Below are 16,424 nucleotides of genomic sequence, written 5' to 3'. Positions count from 1 at the left end.
TGCAAAATAACTTCTAATCTGAAATTAAGGTGAAATAGGGTATTACTCAGCTGGCTGTGCATGGTAAAGGTGTCAAGGCAATTTCACTAGACCAGTGTATCTGCAGTTTCAAGAAAAAAAAAGGAACAGGTAAGAAGGTGCCTTAATGAATAGGAAAGCTACCTGTGCAGGATTCTCATGTCTGGGTCCTGTTCCATGCATCTTTGCACTTTTGAAAACTTCATTGTCCTCAGACGTTAAAGTAATCGTTTGAGACTAAGTAATCCAGAAAAATTATTATAGTCTTAAGTAGAATTTTCTCTTTACTGGTAGCTAATTGTGTGAGTCACATTTTTCTTGTTGCTTACCCACCCTACATTGTGCTTCACCAGGTGTTCTGGAATCATCCCAAATTAATCTTTGACAGCCATTTTTCTGTCAACATTCATTCCATGCCAATTTTGTGATTTTGATGAGACTAATTTCTGATGAGAATAGTTGGCTTTAGACAGCTTTTAAGGCTAAGAGTGTGCTTAAGAAAACTGTCTGAATGATGCTATAATAGCATCTTTCATTTTCATAGGTAGGCTTAAACAAAAGCTGAACAGTTAAAAAATATATATATTTAGTCCAAAACAGAGCTGACTACTACTAGCGTTGAAGGTACAGAAGTTACACTAGTAACAAAACTATATAGTTTGTCTGCGTACTATACATATCTTTTGCTTTGCCTGACTTCTAAGGTTAGTGACAGGCTTTCAGTGCTTCTACAATCACACATTCTACTCGTTCATTTTTTTGAGTGTCCCTTATGTTGGCTAAGTTGTTATAGTGTTGGAATGCCGAGTGTTTTAGAGCTATGCTCAGGAAATTTACATTTAATATTTTAAATACAATATATTATCTGTATCTGTTGGAGTATATTGGTTGTGCAAACTGAATATGAAACTTTTTACTTCTTTCTACCAGCAGATGGTTACAGCAGTTCGGACTCCTATACTTCAGATCCAGAGCAAATTGGAAGCAGTGTAACACGACAACGGTCAGTAGAGTAGCAACTGAAAAAATAAGAATTGATTAAAGAAGCCTGTTCTGAGCTTCTGTTTTTTGACAGCTTGCTTAGGAAGTGACAGCCAGATAAACAATTACTTTAATAGTCGGAAATGTGGAGGCAATCTGTATTTTAACATATTAAAATGTATGCTGTTCATGTTAATGTGGAAAGCAAACGTTCAGAAACACAGGCAATCATAATGTTGCTTGAAACCAATCTTTGGTATCTTAAAAAATATCCATTAGGCATTAATGGAGAAGAACCTTGTGATTATGTACTGCAAGAATTTTTTTTAAAAAATCCTGGCAGTAACTTGATCTCTTTTGTTAATGGGCTTCTATAAAATGAAAGGCAGGAACAGGCCCAACACAAATTAAGGGGCTGGGTGAAGTTATGCAATCATATAACCAGCAACTGTATTGTATGACATAAGAGAATGTGCTGTACCAGCTGGTGCTAATTGTCCCCATTAAATCTGTGCCTGAATAGGATAAAAACCAGCTATGCCATTAACCACCTTACCTCTGAAACGGATTGTGAGTTTCAAAACAAAAATAGAGTGACTTCCATAGCAAAGAAAGATTTGCAGTTACCTTTCAGTACGGCAGCTTGAAAACTTTTTTGCCCCATTGTTACTTAATGGGGAAAATGGACTCTGTCCTGCTTGTGTGTATTTTTGCACTATCAAGAAGACAGCTCGTTGTTTGTTTTCCATGTTCTTTTCATCTCTGATTTTGGGTTGGGTTCTCTTGCTGATTTGTGTAGATGAGTGGAGCTTTCTTATGAGCTGCCGTTTTCTGGCACAGGTAGTTTCTATCTAGAACTGACAAATCTGGCCATGTCCACACCCACTTCTACTTCCTTCTATTTATACCTTTTCTACCAATTGCAGCTTTATCTATAAAGATGACATTGTCCTTAACACTACCCTAAGTCCAGAGTACTTTTTGTATTTTCAAAAAGCAAAAAACAAGTCTGTATCAGGTAATGATACTTATGTGATACTATGTGTCAGGAGTGTTTGAAAACCTCTCTCCCTTTTTTTTAATCCTACTTGTGCCCTTAATTCTTCATTGTTTTCAGACTTCATTGTTTGGAAGGTTACACAATTTACAAAGTATCCTGGAGAGTATATTAAGGAAACATTTTTTTCTATTGAGATAACTTGATTTTCTGCCTGACTTAATATGTTCAGGAATGTCAAGTTTTGTATGAAACCTACGGAAACCTACAGTACCTGTTTCCTCTCCTAGTTTTATCTCATTTACAGAAAAATGTTACAGAAGTTAGTCATTCAGAAAAGATTTTATCACTTGCATATGAGTTGAAGAAAATAGTAGCAGTATCATAAGTGTTTCAATAAATCTGTCTTGCTCAAGACAGAGCAGACAAGTTAGGAAGTTTAAGCAAACTGTTTTTAAGTGGAAGCTGCACAAAAATATTGTATGCAATAAATCCCAGTATCCTGCTTAAGTTCCCCTTGAGAAGTGCAGTACTAACCATTGCAGCCTTTCTAAACTTTGTGTGTTTGATGAACTTGCAACATACATCCACTAGATGGTGATCATACCTAAGAATAAGTCAAAATTTCTGAAGATGCTACCAAGTGTAGAGATTGGGAAAATCTCTAGCAGAGAACTACAATCTACCTTGTATACTGTGATACTCCTTAAACCTTATATATCTGCAGGCAGATCCAACAGAAACACATTCTTCTTCAATGACATTAAACTTAAGTTTAATTAGGATGTTGAGTACATTTTATGTACTTTGAAAATCAAAGTGACTACCACCTGGATGAAATTACCATATTTAAGATTCTGTACTCCTGAACTATCATGGTTTGGGTTGTGTATGAGAAACCATTGGTTTCCTAACGATAAATTACTAGCAGTAATATAATAATAATATAGAGAGTGGAGATTTAAGTAAGTATAAATAGAAAAACAATTGTGAAATCAAAGGATACCAGAAGTTTGAAACTGATTTTGCACTCTTCAAAATCAATGGCAATCATCAGGCTCTTTTTCATCTGTCAACCTTTACTTGTTAACTAAATATTTAGAAGTTTTGAATTTTAGTTTTGTTGTGGCTCTAAAGTGATTTTAGGCAGCTTTTTGTTTTGCAGATCACATTCAGGAACATCTCCAGATAACACCGCGCCGCCGCCACCCCCGCCAAGGCCTCATCCTTCTCATTCTCGATCGTCATCTTTAGACATGAACAGATCCTTTTCAGTTACCCCAGGTAGACATACTGTGTTCCTAGTATATTTTATTTTTCAACATATATTCCTGAAGCAGACAATTTCTTCTTTTTTCCTCTGAAGTGAGATTTAGAATAAGCTTTTAAAACACTACTTCTGAATGAAAAAGCTGAAAATATTGCCACTTGTATTGAAATCTGTACAACGCTTTGCTTAAATAACTTAAGACTAAATTTGAATCATAGAAGTGATGGCGTTGTAGCCCTTTGGACAAATGTGAGAATCTAAGTCAGGAAATAATGTTTTGGTAGTGTATCCATGTGCAGTGGATTGCATCTGGCAGTAAATGTTCAAGAGGAGTTACTTTGGTATTGGATATATTAAAGATGAGTGTTAAGTGTCTCAAGGCAAAATCATTAAAGGTCATTTTTGGTACTGTTGTTAAGAGTTATTGTACTTATGATTTGTCGGTACATTTCAGCTTGGGATCACAAAGTAGGGGGAAATGTTAACAGTATATAGTGGGAGTAAAAGAAAAAAATCAGGAAAGTATGACAATATTTTGAACGGGAGCAAAGAACAAGATACATGCTCTGATTCCTTGTTTTCTCTATTTGCAAATTTGAAAGTTGACATTACAGTAGTGGTCCTAAATGACAGATTTGTATGTAGGCAAAATTTGTATGTCTTCATTTTTTGACAAGTCAAAAAATTAGATACAGTGTAATTTGAAAAGTAACAACCTTAGCTAAATGTGATCCCTCTTACAGGACAGCAACAGGCTGGAGTTGTTGCCTATCCCCCCGCAGTGCCTCCAAGACCACAGCCTTCACAGGTGATGTCCCTTTTGAAAAGTCATACTCTAACCTGATGCACTGGACGGTACTATTTAGTACTATTGTTATTTAACTCTGAATTTTAACTTCCCTCTAAAATGAGGAGTAATAGCTGATAATTTTTTGAAACTGCTGGGGTGTGAAAGATGTGAAAGGTCAAACTTATAGCCAAATGTTAGCCTTTCCCAAATAAAGAATTGCTTCTGATAGAACCATGTGAAAGAATTCAAGTAGAGGAAGAAGAATTTAACAGCTCTGAGTTGTAATAAAGAGAGAAATGTTACACTTCAATATTTCTTTACCTGTGCCTGTATAGCCACAGAGAGATCTTCTAAAGTTTTTCAACTTAAATGCTTGTGTTTACATCCATGACTCTGGCCCAGGTAACAGTTTTTAACAGAACGCGTCTGCTCCAAAAGGCATGTTTCGACTACTTCCCTTGTTATAAACTTGGTCATTTTTGTAGTCTCAATCTGAGTCAGTTCAGTTAGCTGATTTGGTAGAAAACAAATCCTGCAAAAATTGTTTTTGTCTCAGACAGCCAAATCCTTCAGCTGTTCTGCAGAGCTGACATGGGACAGGTAGAATCTCTTTCGAGTTGTTTTTCAGGAGCAATTATTTTTGAGTCACAAACAATAGAAATAAGGCCTTGTGGTTGCTCTGTGTTTTCTATTTTGTTCGAAACTGGGTTTTGCAGTGGAAATATTTAATAGTGATCTCCTGAATGCTTTCTCTGATATGTACCACCAATTCAGACATTGCTACAGTGTTTTTCTTTCTTGAAATATTTGTAATGTCCATTTCCTGCTTGGCTTTCTGTTTTCATCAAACTTCTTGAAGTGAGCCAATTGATTCAGAAATTATCAGGAAGGAAAGAGGGTATAATGACAGACATATCCCATAGACTATGATCACATAATCATGTGTTTTTCCCTATGGAACTAGACTAAGATGTTTAACAGAGCCAAGTCAGACTATGAAACAGCAGAAACGTATGTACTGTCCAGTGAGTCTAGATGGCCCTACTCTATGCGTCTTTGGTCTCATCCATTGGATGATAGTACATCTGACTGAACTTCCTTTTCTGTTATCTGTTTCTGCTTTCACAACCACACAGAGCAGTCTGTCTTTTAGACAAGATGCACTTTGTTCTACAGACAGGATATAAATCTTTGATTAAAAAAGCAAATAATATTTAATATTCTGTCACAAACTGTTGTTTGGCAAGAGTCTTTGCATCAGGTAACTGTTAAGAGCATTGTTACTAAGCATTTTTGTTCCTTTATTGCAGGGTGCGGGTCCTCATGTGCATCGCCCAGTAGATGCTGAAGGCCTAATAGCTCATACCAGTACCTCACCTCAACAAATACCAGAGCAGCCAAATTTTGCAGACTTCAGTCAGTTTGAGGTGTTTGCTGCATCAGCTGTAAACAAGGAGGAAGATGATGAAATTGAAACACACTCGGAAGTCTTGCAGGTGAGTGGACATGAAGATGTCGATTGTTTAATGCCACCAACAGTTAGGAGATTTTGTTAAAACCTACTTTTGCTGTTTGAACCAGTGGTTTGGTTTGTGTGTTTTTTGTTGTTGTTGTTGTGTGGTGCCTCAGTCCCTTGCTAGAAAGCACTTACATTATGGATGGCTGTGCTTCTTTATTAATTACCAAACACGTAGGCAGAAGAACTTGTTTTCCTCTCAATTCTTCATTGTAATTCAAAAGATTTTATATTTATTAGCATATATGGGCACAAACATAATTGTGTTTGTACGTTTAACACTTAGCACAGGCAAAACTTCTCTTCTGCTCATTCTTGCCAGCCTTCCAAATGACTTACGAAATGGTAAGTTTTAAAGTAGGCAGTAGGTCCTAGTAAATGAGATAACTATCAAGTATTTTAAACATCTTCTAAAACCCCAGTAATTTGGTTTTGTTCAATGTCACTGGACAAACAGCTGAAGTGAATAGAGCTTTAACATATTTCTACAATAGATTGAGATGTTTACAGAGCCTTGTTTCCTACTACATGACATAGAACAGCTAAAAAGCTGAGGTTTCCTGACTGTGTGCCTTTTTTGTGAGCTGCTTCCAGGTCAGAACAATGTGACCAAGACAGTTTTAGATGGTTTTGCTCCAAAGCATGTATTTTTACTTTATTCCAGCCTATGCCTCTAAAGAAGACTTCAGCTTTTAATTTAAATGTTAACTGTATTCTTATACAAGAAACACAGCATACTTCTGTTTATTCCAATTGTTGCTGAATCAAGCATTTGTTAAGCATTAATTTTCTAAATGTAGTTTAATATCCCTTTAGGTTGAAAAGCCCTCTGATTCTGCAAGTTCTCTTAGAGTTGCCAAAGCAGATGGAAGAGTCGAAGAGAAAGCATCTGCTAATGTTTCCACTAGTGCGGTATGCAAAGTAAAATTGGAAGGAGAGCACAGTTGTCTGATGTATATGCAATTTCATGGTGGTTTTGATTTATTACACCAACTTTATGCACTTAACCCAATTTTATTAGACCCATTATTTGCTTGAAATAGGCACGTGTATGATGAATTCTTGCATCATAAGGTGTTCATGATTAGCATTATTCTCAAGACAGCAGAAAATTAAGATACTTGCAAGTGTTCAAATGTTTGAAATAGAACAAAGCTTTTCATACAAATCTTTGTAACGGTAGTTTTTTTATGGTATAAAAGCATAATTATTAGGAGGGAAGGAAAGGGTGCACAAAGGAAAGGGTGCACTCATCTGTTGTGTATTTGCAATTGTCAGCTAGAGTTCTTATTTTTTATCTACACAATAGGAAGATGCAGTTACATGTCCATCAGAAAACATGATTGTTAATTCAGTTAGCTAGTTAACTGGTTCTAGGAGTATGTAACACAAATCAGCATGTCATAGATTGAAGTTAAAAAGCAGTTTCTGAGAATTAATAGGCTGTGTTTTCCCCTCCAGGGTAAAGGCACTACCCCACTTGCTCCACCACCAAAGCCTATTCGCAGAAGATTAAAATCAGAAGATGAACTAAGACCTGAAGCTGAGGAACATACACAGAAAACAGGTGTCATAGCTGCTGTTCTTGCTTCACAGCCATCTATTCCTAGGTAACCCAAGAAGTGTATAAATACATCTGTTATTGGGAAGTTTACATTTAAACAGCAATACACACTTTCTGTTCTAGGAACTGCAAATAACTTCAATGTGTTTGAATTAGATTTATGTAACAGCTTAAAGATTTTTGGTTTTACGAGATCATCCCAAAGCCCCTGCTTACTGAGAGACCGTGTAGAGATCTTGAATTCTGGAGTGTGAACCCCTAACTTCTGCGAGTATGTTGGAAACAAGCAGTGGAAGTATTAAGATGCATTACTTCATTTTAAGTAATGGTTACTATTAACAGTCCAAAATCTACAGTCTTTCTGTCCCTAACACAAAAGTAGGCTATTACATTAGTCTCTTTGAGGTGAATGAGTGTGATACTACTGTATGTTGGGACTTCAGAAAAGTGGTTATGAGAAGTTTCTAAAATGTGCTTCTTGCTGTTTCCTTGAAACCAAGTACATGTGACTTCTGCGCAGACAAGATTAATCGAGCCAGGCAAAAGAGGGAAAATCAACAGTGCAACAAGTTTAAAATTCTGAAAAGAGAATTCTGTTCATTTTTAAAAAGTGTAAATGAGGTATTCAGTTAAGTAATGAAATGACTTAAAATACTTCTAATATATTTTCAGATCGGTGGGGAAGGACAAGAAGGCAATTCAGGCATCAATCAGACGTAACAAGGAAACCAACACTGTTTTGGCCAGATTGAATAGTGAACTTCAGCAGCAACTAAAGGTAATACAGTAATCTTTATTTTAAAAACAAATCAGAAGAAGGCAAGATGTCAGTGATGCACAGTAGCTGGCATTTCTGCAAACCAATGATTAATAGAGAGTAGAGGAATAGAGGATATCAGCATAAAATATTTAGTTGTTTTTATAGATCACAGAATACACCTAGTTTTGGTAGAATTTGTGAAATTACAAAGGACACTTGTTACTACTAAATACATTTTTCAGTGCATTGATTTGCTTTTGGCTACACTAAAATTGCAGAAACCTTAAGCTAATACAGTCTAGAGTAGCTGTTGTGGTCATCAGATACTTTGAAAACAGTATTGAGAAAAGCAGATGAAGTGGCTTGCTTTCTTCTGAAGGAAAAGGCAAACCTTAGTCTTATCAAAATAATATTTTCTAAGCAAATATATGCATACATATATGGGATGCAAAGCTTGCAGCTCAATAAGAAGAGCTACAGCCATCCATTTATCTAGGTCAGCTGTTATCTTTTTGAATTTGTCTGTAGGCACCATTTTTCTTAACATCTTTTGCCATCTTTCTTACCTTATGTCTAATTTTAGTTACCAAGTTAATCAAACTTAATGTAAACATGAACTAAGTGGTACTGTCTAGACTGGAAGATAGGCCATTTTAAAAACGGATCAAGTGTAATTGTTTGTTACTGTTTCTTAAAGAGAGTAAAGCTGCATAAGTCAGGTAAGAGGGGGAAAATTGTCTGTTTCTCATCTTTTAATAAAAGCATTTTATACTTTCTTTAAAAATGTTAGATTTGCAGCTAGTTTCAACTTCATGGTTTTGGGTGACTTGAAAGGAATGGAGAAATACTAAGTGGCCACACTCTTGAGCAAAGTACTGATTCTTCACTTGTGTGCTAACTATCTAGTCTTCTGTTCAGATTATGAGAAAAGCTCTCCACATTTTTAGAGGAGACCTGAATATTAGTTCTTCAAAACTGAAGTTGACATTTACCAGCTTTGGTCACATGAGGAAACTTTTAATGTTAATTCTCTGTGGGCAGTCAGTAGAAAATATTTCTTTTGTAGGATGTTCTTGAAGAGAGAATCTCCCTGGAAGTCCAACTGGAACAACTTCGACCTTTCTCTCACCTCTAAGCCTACTGCCGTTAACTGTGAATTTACTAATTTTGAAAGGGGTATTGGTTTAAAGATCCTATTTAAAGATCCATGCATCTAGCTCAGTGCACTCTATTCTACATTAAATGTTGTGGTTCTCTTTTGTCAATTTGTCCACTTTTGTATTTAAGTATTTTAATTTCAGTACAGAAAAAAAGAACTTTTACCTTGAATGTGACACTGCCTCTCACATCGTTTTCTGTGGGCATCTGTGCTTTTTGTTGAACTTGAGTTTGCAAAGTTTGTCGCCAAAATTTCCAACTGGAACTTCTTAGTGGTTTCCTTTTTTCCCTGTTGAAACATCTGTGCAGAAGAGGATTGCTTATCAGTTGACTTTAAGCATGTAAACTCTTCTTTTGCTGTGGCATTTATTTTATTGTGCCAGAAAAGAGAAAATCTAACAACGTGTCATCAGCCAATAGTACCTCCCAAACTGCCTTGCACAACTTGTAAGTTGTTCACAATTCTACAAAGCCTGCCCCTTTGCAATAAACCAACTTACACAGGTTGACAGAGTTCTTGCAGGCTGTTCACCATATCAAACAGATTTGGGTTTGTGTTTGTTGCATACATTGCAGAGTATGTAACCGCAGATTGTCAGGTGTTCCATTTATCCATCCATGACCCTGATTCAGCCGCATGCATATAAAGACTTATGGTACAATTGGTAGTCTCTCCAACGGACCTTTTTCAGTCCTCTTTTTTTTGTGAAGAGTTGGGTATAAATCCCCAACATAATTGCACATTTCCTAAGCACCACCTGTAATTGCATGTTTCACACATTACCTTTTAATAACAGATCACAGCCACCAGTCTTCACTATAACAAAATGTATTGTCAAATAATGTGTCAATACCTCTGTGAACTTCTAATTCCCAGCAAAAAATAAATAAATCTAAAAAAAAAAAAGAACAGTTTGCTTCTTAGGAATTCTGGGGTACCTTCTGTCATCTTGTTTCCAGGCCTTATTTCTCTGGCATATAGACAGGCTTCACTATTAACAGAGTTCCCCGAGTGTATCCTGCTATTCAGGTTGATGTACTGTATTAGGATTTGTTGTATATTGTATGATACACACCTTTTGATCTCATATGTAAATTTGCATTAATTGCTGACTAACAGCAGATATTCTATTTAATGGCTTCTTCTGGCTGTGGGATCATAGATGTTTAACTGCATGGATGTATCTCTGCAGAATCAGAACTAGCAATTGTGTGATTTTTACACCAATAAAACAGCACAATATTTTAATTTTGTTGATTCATCTTTACCTGGGAATTGAAACTCATTCAAATAGGGGGAGGGGCTTATTACAGGTGTGCAGGGAATTTTTTGTAATTTTGTGGTATGTACAAGAAATAGTTGCGTACTCCCTTGACCATTTTCTTTCCTCAAATTTTTTTAGCTGTTGGTCAGAAATTATTAAATTCTCTTGGTAATCTGTGGCTATACTCCTTTTGTATCCTCCTATGAGCAAATTAAATGTAGCTGTAACTTTTAAAAAGTAAATGCTGGTACTGACTTGGGTCGAAGAATTGTATAGTTCTTTAGTCTGCATTTCCAGTTTTATTTCTTTGAGAGTACTTTTCAAAATTAAAACTAAATGGATTGCCTGTTAGCAATACTTACCTTCGCTGTCTCACCTTTATGCTTAAATGAAATTCTCTTAATATTTGCTTCTGTTATAAGAGGACAGCTCAAGTCAGATTTTTCTGCTGGATATGCTGTTACAGTAAAAATGAAGTATTTCTGGTTTCGGTTATCATACACAGACTGGTTAATTTTTATTACTATAATTATTCCAACATGTTTTCAAATGTCATGAAAGTGTTACAGATGACGTATATGTTAATCCAAAGCAAGATTCCCTGATATGAAAAACAAGAATGTCACAGTTGCATAAAAAGATATTTTCTACTTCCATGTATAAATGGGTAGCTAAATGGGCACAAAGTTTACATTTTAACTATATCTTGTCAGTTAGTAGATTAAAGTGTAAGCCTTGAAGAAAAAAAAAAAGATATAACCAGGGATATGCAAAACAAGAAAAAGCTTAAAGTAGGTCACTTCACTGCAGTCAAAGGATGTTGATTTCAAACCCAACTGTATCTTGTCTGTACAGTTTATTTTAAAGTTAAATACACCTTAAAAGTAGCATGTTTTTCATATTGATATTTAAGTATTAATCCTATGTTTACAGCAGCAGGATTCCTAAATCAGAATTTTGCATTTTAAGCTTAAGGGTAAAAAGCCTTTAGCATTCAAACATTACATGTACATATGAATTTTTAACATCCATATCTTTCAGTTGAATGATGTTATGTAGTGTTTTAAGTGAAGAATTTAAGCAAATTGAACACTTTTGTATCTTGCCAACAAATCTATTTTAAGGGCTTCTATGGTTTATTTTAATACATCACTTAGTACACTTAACAGTTTTTTCTGATTAGAAGAGCTTCTAACTGAAAAAAGTATATGTTTTAAGAACATCACTGCCAATGATGTTCAAAAATTACCTCAATTAGTAACGTAACCAAACTTTAATACTTTATGACATTTACTTGCACTTCCCTGTCTGCTCTGTTTGTTTTATCTTGGTCCAAGTACCTGATGCATTATTTTTTTATGATCCTAAATTGTAAGCTCTTCTGGGCAAGGAATATATGTTCAGTACAAGAGAGATGCTCTGTACTGCACGTATGAATACAGGCCAATAAGTAGCATAGAGCATGATTCATGTACCCAGTTAGGATGATGGATAGGGGCATGCATTTCTTAAACACCTGCAAAAAGTTCTTAGGATTTTGTGATTGGATGAGCATATGTTTTCATGTCTGATTTGCTTTTCCTCTTTCTGCTACTGATGTGCCTATTTCTTCATTCCACCTGCTTTAGAGTTGCTTTTCAATTGCTTTTTCTCTCTACTGTCCATCTTTGGTCTGCAGAGATCGTTTCCAAAATGCAAAGGTGAAAAGCTACTTTTATTAAAGCAGTACTTTAAGTCTACCCAGTGTAAGTTAGGTATTCTCAATACTTTTGTACCTCATGTGCCCCTCGGTTTACTTGCAGTTGTTTACTACCTGAACTAGAAGATCTCTTAACGGTAAAAATGTCTTATGTAGGATAAACTAAGTTGAAGTTAAGAAAGAAAAACTAAAAATAAATTTTCAGCATTGTTTCTTGTGTAAGATGTCTGTCCCTTGTGGATGGGGTGTGATGTTTGTCTTCCATGCTCTCTTGGGCTCAGCTATACTCAGTTTCTCTGAATTCAACCTTATGTTTTCTGAATCACTTTTTCCTAAATGGAGAATAAAAATGTATCCCTGTTGATGAGAGATAAAAAGCAATTTCCCTGATACTGCCCTGCTAGAGAGGGAGCTGTTTTAAAGCTTGCATCTCTTTAATATTTCTCATATTCTGTGTGAAGACAGTGCTTGCTCAATCATGAAAAGTTGAATAGTAATAAGGAAAAACTTATTTCCATTCCTTACTCTTCTGAAGTGTGCCCAGTTATTACCTTTAAAATCTCCCACCATCACACCCTGCCACTATTTGCTGGGCTTCTTTCATTATAGGAAAGGCAATGAAGAGTGAATAGTGGTTTAATGTGCAAGGCTGTAGCCCTGCCAGGATGGTGGTGGCTTTTTGTTTGTTTGTTTTTCCAGCACAAGCACTTTTGCAGAATGTTTCTGAAACCCTACCCGAAGAGAGCCTTTGTGGTTGTTCTTGTACTCATGGTCCAGTTCACCAACACTTACTTGGCTAAATAATTTTACAGAAGTAATACAATGTTCTGTTATAAAATGTTTTTCATTTGCTATAGAGGACCCAACTTTTCTGGCAGAAGATCTGATTCATTACCTAGTAACATGGGACTGTAGATTTATAAGCTTACACAGTTCAGCCACTGTTTACTTTCCTGCTATGTTTTAGAGGGTTTCTAAGGGACAGTCTTTCAGTGCTATGATCATATGAGGACCAGGGAGTTTTAAAACATGCTTTTGTGATGTTCATAAAGTGCGAATTACTAGCATTCGTTTTCCTTGTAAACCAATATTTAGCACACTTTCATCTTCTCCCAAGGTACAACTTTTAAATGAGTGTAACAAAAAGTAAGGAATAAGGATCAAATTTTCCATTTCAGACTAGCAACTTCTCAAGTGCCAGGCGACTTCAAGGGGACTGCTGGTGTTTGTGGTGTACCTTTCTGAATCCATAACTCTATTTAAATTAGATCTGCTCAGGTAGTTTCATGTGCTTCTGACAACAGTTGCTTCAGGCCAACCTCAAACTTAGAAGCCTGGTACTTCCAGCCACTGCCTTGCCTTAGAAACCAAGTCTCCAGCCATCTTCAAATTTCAGCCACACTCTTTGGGTAAAACCCTTGTGTTTTCCATTGAATTTAAGACATTGTATTTTACAATGTGTCTCCTGCAAGAACTTCTGGCACAGATGATGATCACTACTGCATCACAAGGCAAAGATGTGCTAATTAATTAAGGTGAAGAGAGAAGCTGAGCTCCTCCATCAAGGTGCTTGTGCACCAAAAGCCAAATCAGGTGAGTACAGCCATCTGCATTTTTGGTACTGTTTCTTATGCGAAGAATAGCGTTACCCTTACGGATCATTGCATTCTGAGAGTCTATTAGTATTTTGTTGAAATTTATCTCCAGTATTTTGAACATCTAGAGCATTGCTTTTTAAAGAGACTGATACAATTGGTTGCTGTGCCAGATTAAAACAGAAACATGCTTTATTTCTTCAGAAAGCAATGCTGCAGTGATGAGATTTGGAGCAGTATTTTTTTTCTCCTGCAAGCTTTTAACAATTTTTAAGAAATTATACAATATGCTTTAACAATACATGTAATAGAGAACAGTCTTATTTTTGTAATGAGAAATTTCGAATTCATTTATAGCTGTATTTACATATTCTCAAAAGCAAAGCAGCAAATGTGCAAGTAGCCTGTTATCCATGACCTGAAGTCTTCTAGATTGGCACCTACAAATTAAAAGACACCAACTGAGCTGCAGCTCATTTTGCATTTACTCTAACAACCGATACCCTGTGACAGTCCCTTGCAATGAGCTAGCAAAAGCTGAGAATTGTTATTTAGATTGTTCTGCCTTATTGATGCAGATCTAACAGAACCATCTTCCTTCCATTTACAGTGCAGTTGTTCTCTGGGGCCTGCTCTGATGTCTTGTTCCCACTGTCAAGTGTTTTATACTGCCTGCTGTTTGGTACTTCTGGGAAGTCAACAGAGTGTTTGGTATGTATTCGTTCATATTAAATGTTCTTACTATCTTACAGGGAGGGAGAAGAGCTGTGATAAAGTCCATGTTATGTGAAGACAGTGAGATTGCATTAGGCATAAATCACTGACTGAATTTAATTGCTTGTAATTAAAAGGGAATGAACTTCCAGTGTTGCTGGCTAAAATGTTCTGTTAGTAATGCTAACTCAGAATAATACCAAATACTACTACCAAATAATACCAGAATAATACCAAATAATACCAAATAAATATTAACAGTATCCACTGTAAATAGGGAGAATGACATAATTAAGTCTCAGTATTTTATACGTGGCTTATAAGAATCTGACATGCCCCCGACCTCCACTGTAAATCTCTGATTTGTTATGGATTTAATGAAATCTATGTAAGATCATGATCTAAATTCTTAACCAAGCTTTTTAATTTTCAGGTGACCTTGCTCTTATGCCTTTGTTTCTTGTACCTTTGTGTTACATAGTTGTGAACTACAATCTGCAGAATACTGATGGAATCAGGCCACTAGGGCTTGATAAATTTGTTGCTGTTACTTCACACAGCTGACCGCTTCAAAACAACTCACATGAACATGTTAGCATTTGTATACATTTATCATTTTAACAAATGTACTGGGGAAAAAAACACAACAGTCCTTACCTATTTAGATCAAAACTTATTTTTAGAGTTCATTTTTGTCTACTAAATGAAAGATCTGTCTGAAGACTATCCCTTTATTTTTGGATAAAGAGGCAGTTAATTTAATACCCCTGGCTCTTGTCTTAGAAAAGAGGAGTTGGAGGAGACACTGCTTTTCTTTTAGCCTTTCTTCCTCACTTTTATTTTCCTTTTTTGGCTCATTACGGTTCTAAAGCTGTCTCGGAGTGAGACAGCACTAGACTGGTGATGCAGGAAATAGTGTCTCCTTTCAAACACTCTTTTTGTTGTCAGTGTAAGTTTAAGGCAGGAAATATTCAAGGTTAACACATTTTTTATCATCATAAACAACTCTTCAAGAAACAAGATAACAAAAGGAGTTTGTTTCTGCAGCTGCTTGGGGCTTGTGTAATTTTATAATTGCAAAAGACTGCACAGATGTGTTACAGTATCTTCCTTTCCTTCAAAAGGTTGGAAATGTGATTAGTTTATTACTGCATAAGAACGTGCTCAGTCCTTCAACGACCTTGCTACAAGATTTTTTTGTATGAATCCAAAAGATAAGGAGCATATACCATTAATGGATTGTGTGAAAGACACTTTGTTTCGAAGAGACAAAAATTCTAATTGTGTCATTCTTTGCCGTTACTGTATTCGTTAAGACTTGCTATTGCCTTCAGGCTTAAGATGCTTGAAGTACTAATTTTTGTATTGTCCTAAGGAGCTGTTTAACTTGGAACAGTTTTATGTCCGTATCTTGAATTACACCTATGCATTATGTACTTAAATGCTACAGCAACTGAGATCAAGACATCAACAGACCACACATCTGTAAGTTACCTGGTTAAAAACATAAGCTGAAGCAGAGTTAGATGACAGTCCAAAAAGGAATTAAAGTTTTCTTTAGTGTAAAATAGCTTTAGCTATGAAAAATACTGTTTAAAAGTGTATTTTGGAGACCTGTATCTATTACAATAATCTGATATACTACACTGCTGTTAGTGAGTGTCTAGCTTTCCTCCTGAACTAAAACTTGCTGAAAATGTCATTTTGCTTGTATAAATGCAGCTATAATAATGACTCTTGCCACCGTAACTAGCACCACACCTTTACATACCTTAAGGTATGAGACTAAAACATAAACATGGCTGCCTTTTATGCTGAGGTCTGTATAAGCAAGGCACTAGTGCTGACAGTGAAAAGTTATTGTGTGGAAAAGGGTTAATTGCCTAATCAGTTGTTTGTTTTCTCCACTCTTTAACCAATAAGCTTCATTTTGTGAGGAGCATGTTATATTCTTGTTCTACTAAGCTGTCTTTAGGTTTCACAACATCACAGGTATATATATTCATCATCACAGTGCAGACTTAGTGCTATGTGCAGCCGAGAAAGGAGCTGCAGCTGATGAAATCCACAACTGCATCTTGCAGCTAAAGCAGATTC

The 16,424-nt window shown here is 35.9% G+C and overlaps 1 protein-coding gene across 9 annotated transcripts in view; it reads left to right on the top strand.

Annotated features, from left to right (window-relative positions):
• Positions 1-10,300, top strand: part of REPS1 (RALBP1 associated Eps domain containing 1) — a 67,212-nt gene extending 56,912 nt beyond the window's left edge. For 6 of the 9 annotated variants that reach the window (XM_035538713.2, XM_050709744.1, XM_035538716.2 and 3 more), the window contains 8 exons: positions 949-1,021; positions 3,162-3,280; positions 4,010-4,074; positions 5,367-5,552; positions 6,389-6,484; positions 7,034-7,182; positions 7,809-7,914; positions 8,963-10,300. In XM_035538713.2, coding sequence (XP_035394606.1) covers positions 949-1,021; positions 3,162-3,280; positions 4,010-4,074; positions 5,367-5,552; positions 6,389-6,484; positions 7,034-7,182; positions 7,809-7,914; positions 8,963-9,031 — 863 coding nt within the window. In that variant the 3' untranslated portion in view covers positions 9,032-10,300. The remainder of the gene's footprint in view (positions 1-948; positions 1,022-3,161; positions 3,281-4,009; positions 4,075-5,366; positions 5,553-6,388; positions 6,485-7,033; positions 7,183-7,808; positions 7,915-8,962) is intronic. The other 3 variants (XM_050709745.1, XM_035538714.2, XM_050709747.1) reach the window with 2 other exon arrangements.
• The last annotated feature ends 6,124 nt before the right edge of the window (positions 10,301-16,424 follow it).

This window comes from Cygnus atratus, chromosome 3 (assembly GCF_013377495.2).
Source record: "Cygnus atratus isolate AKBS03 ecotype Queensland, Australia chromosome 3, CAtr_DNAZoo_HiC_assembly, whole genome shotgun sequence".
NCBI lineage: Eukaryota > Metazoa > Chordata > Aves > Anseriformes > Anatidae > Cygnus > Cygnus atratus.
This window is presented reverse-complemented; position numbering and strand designations above follow the sequence as displayed.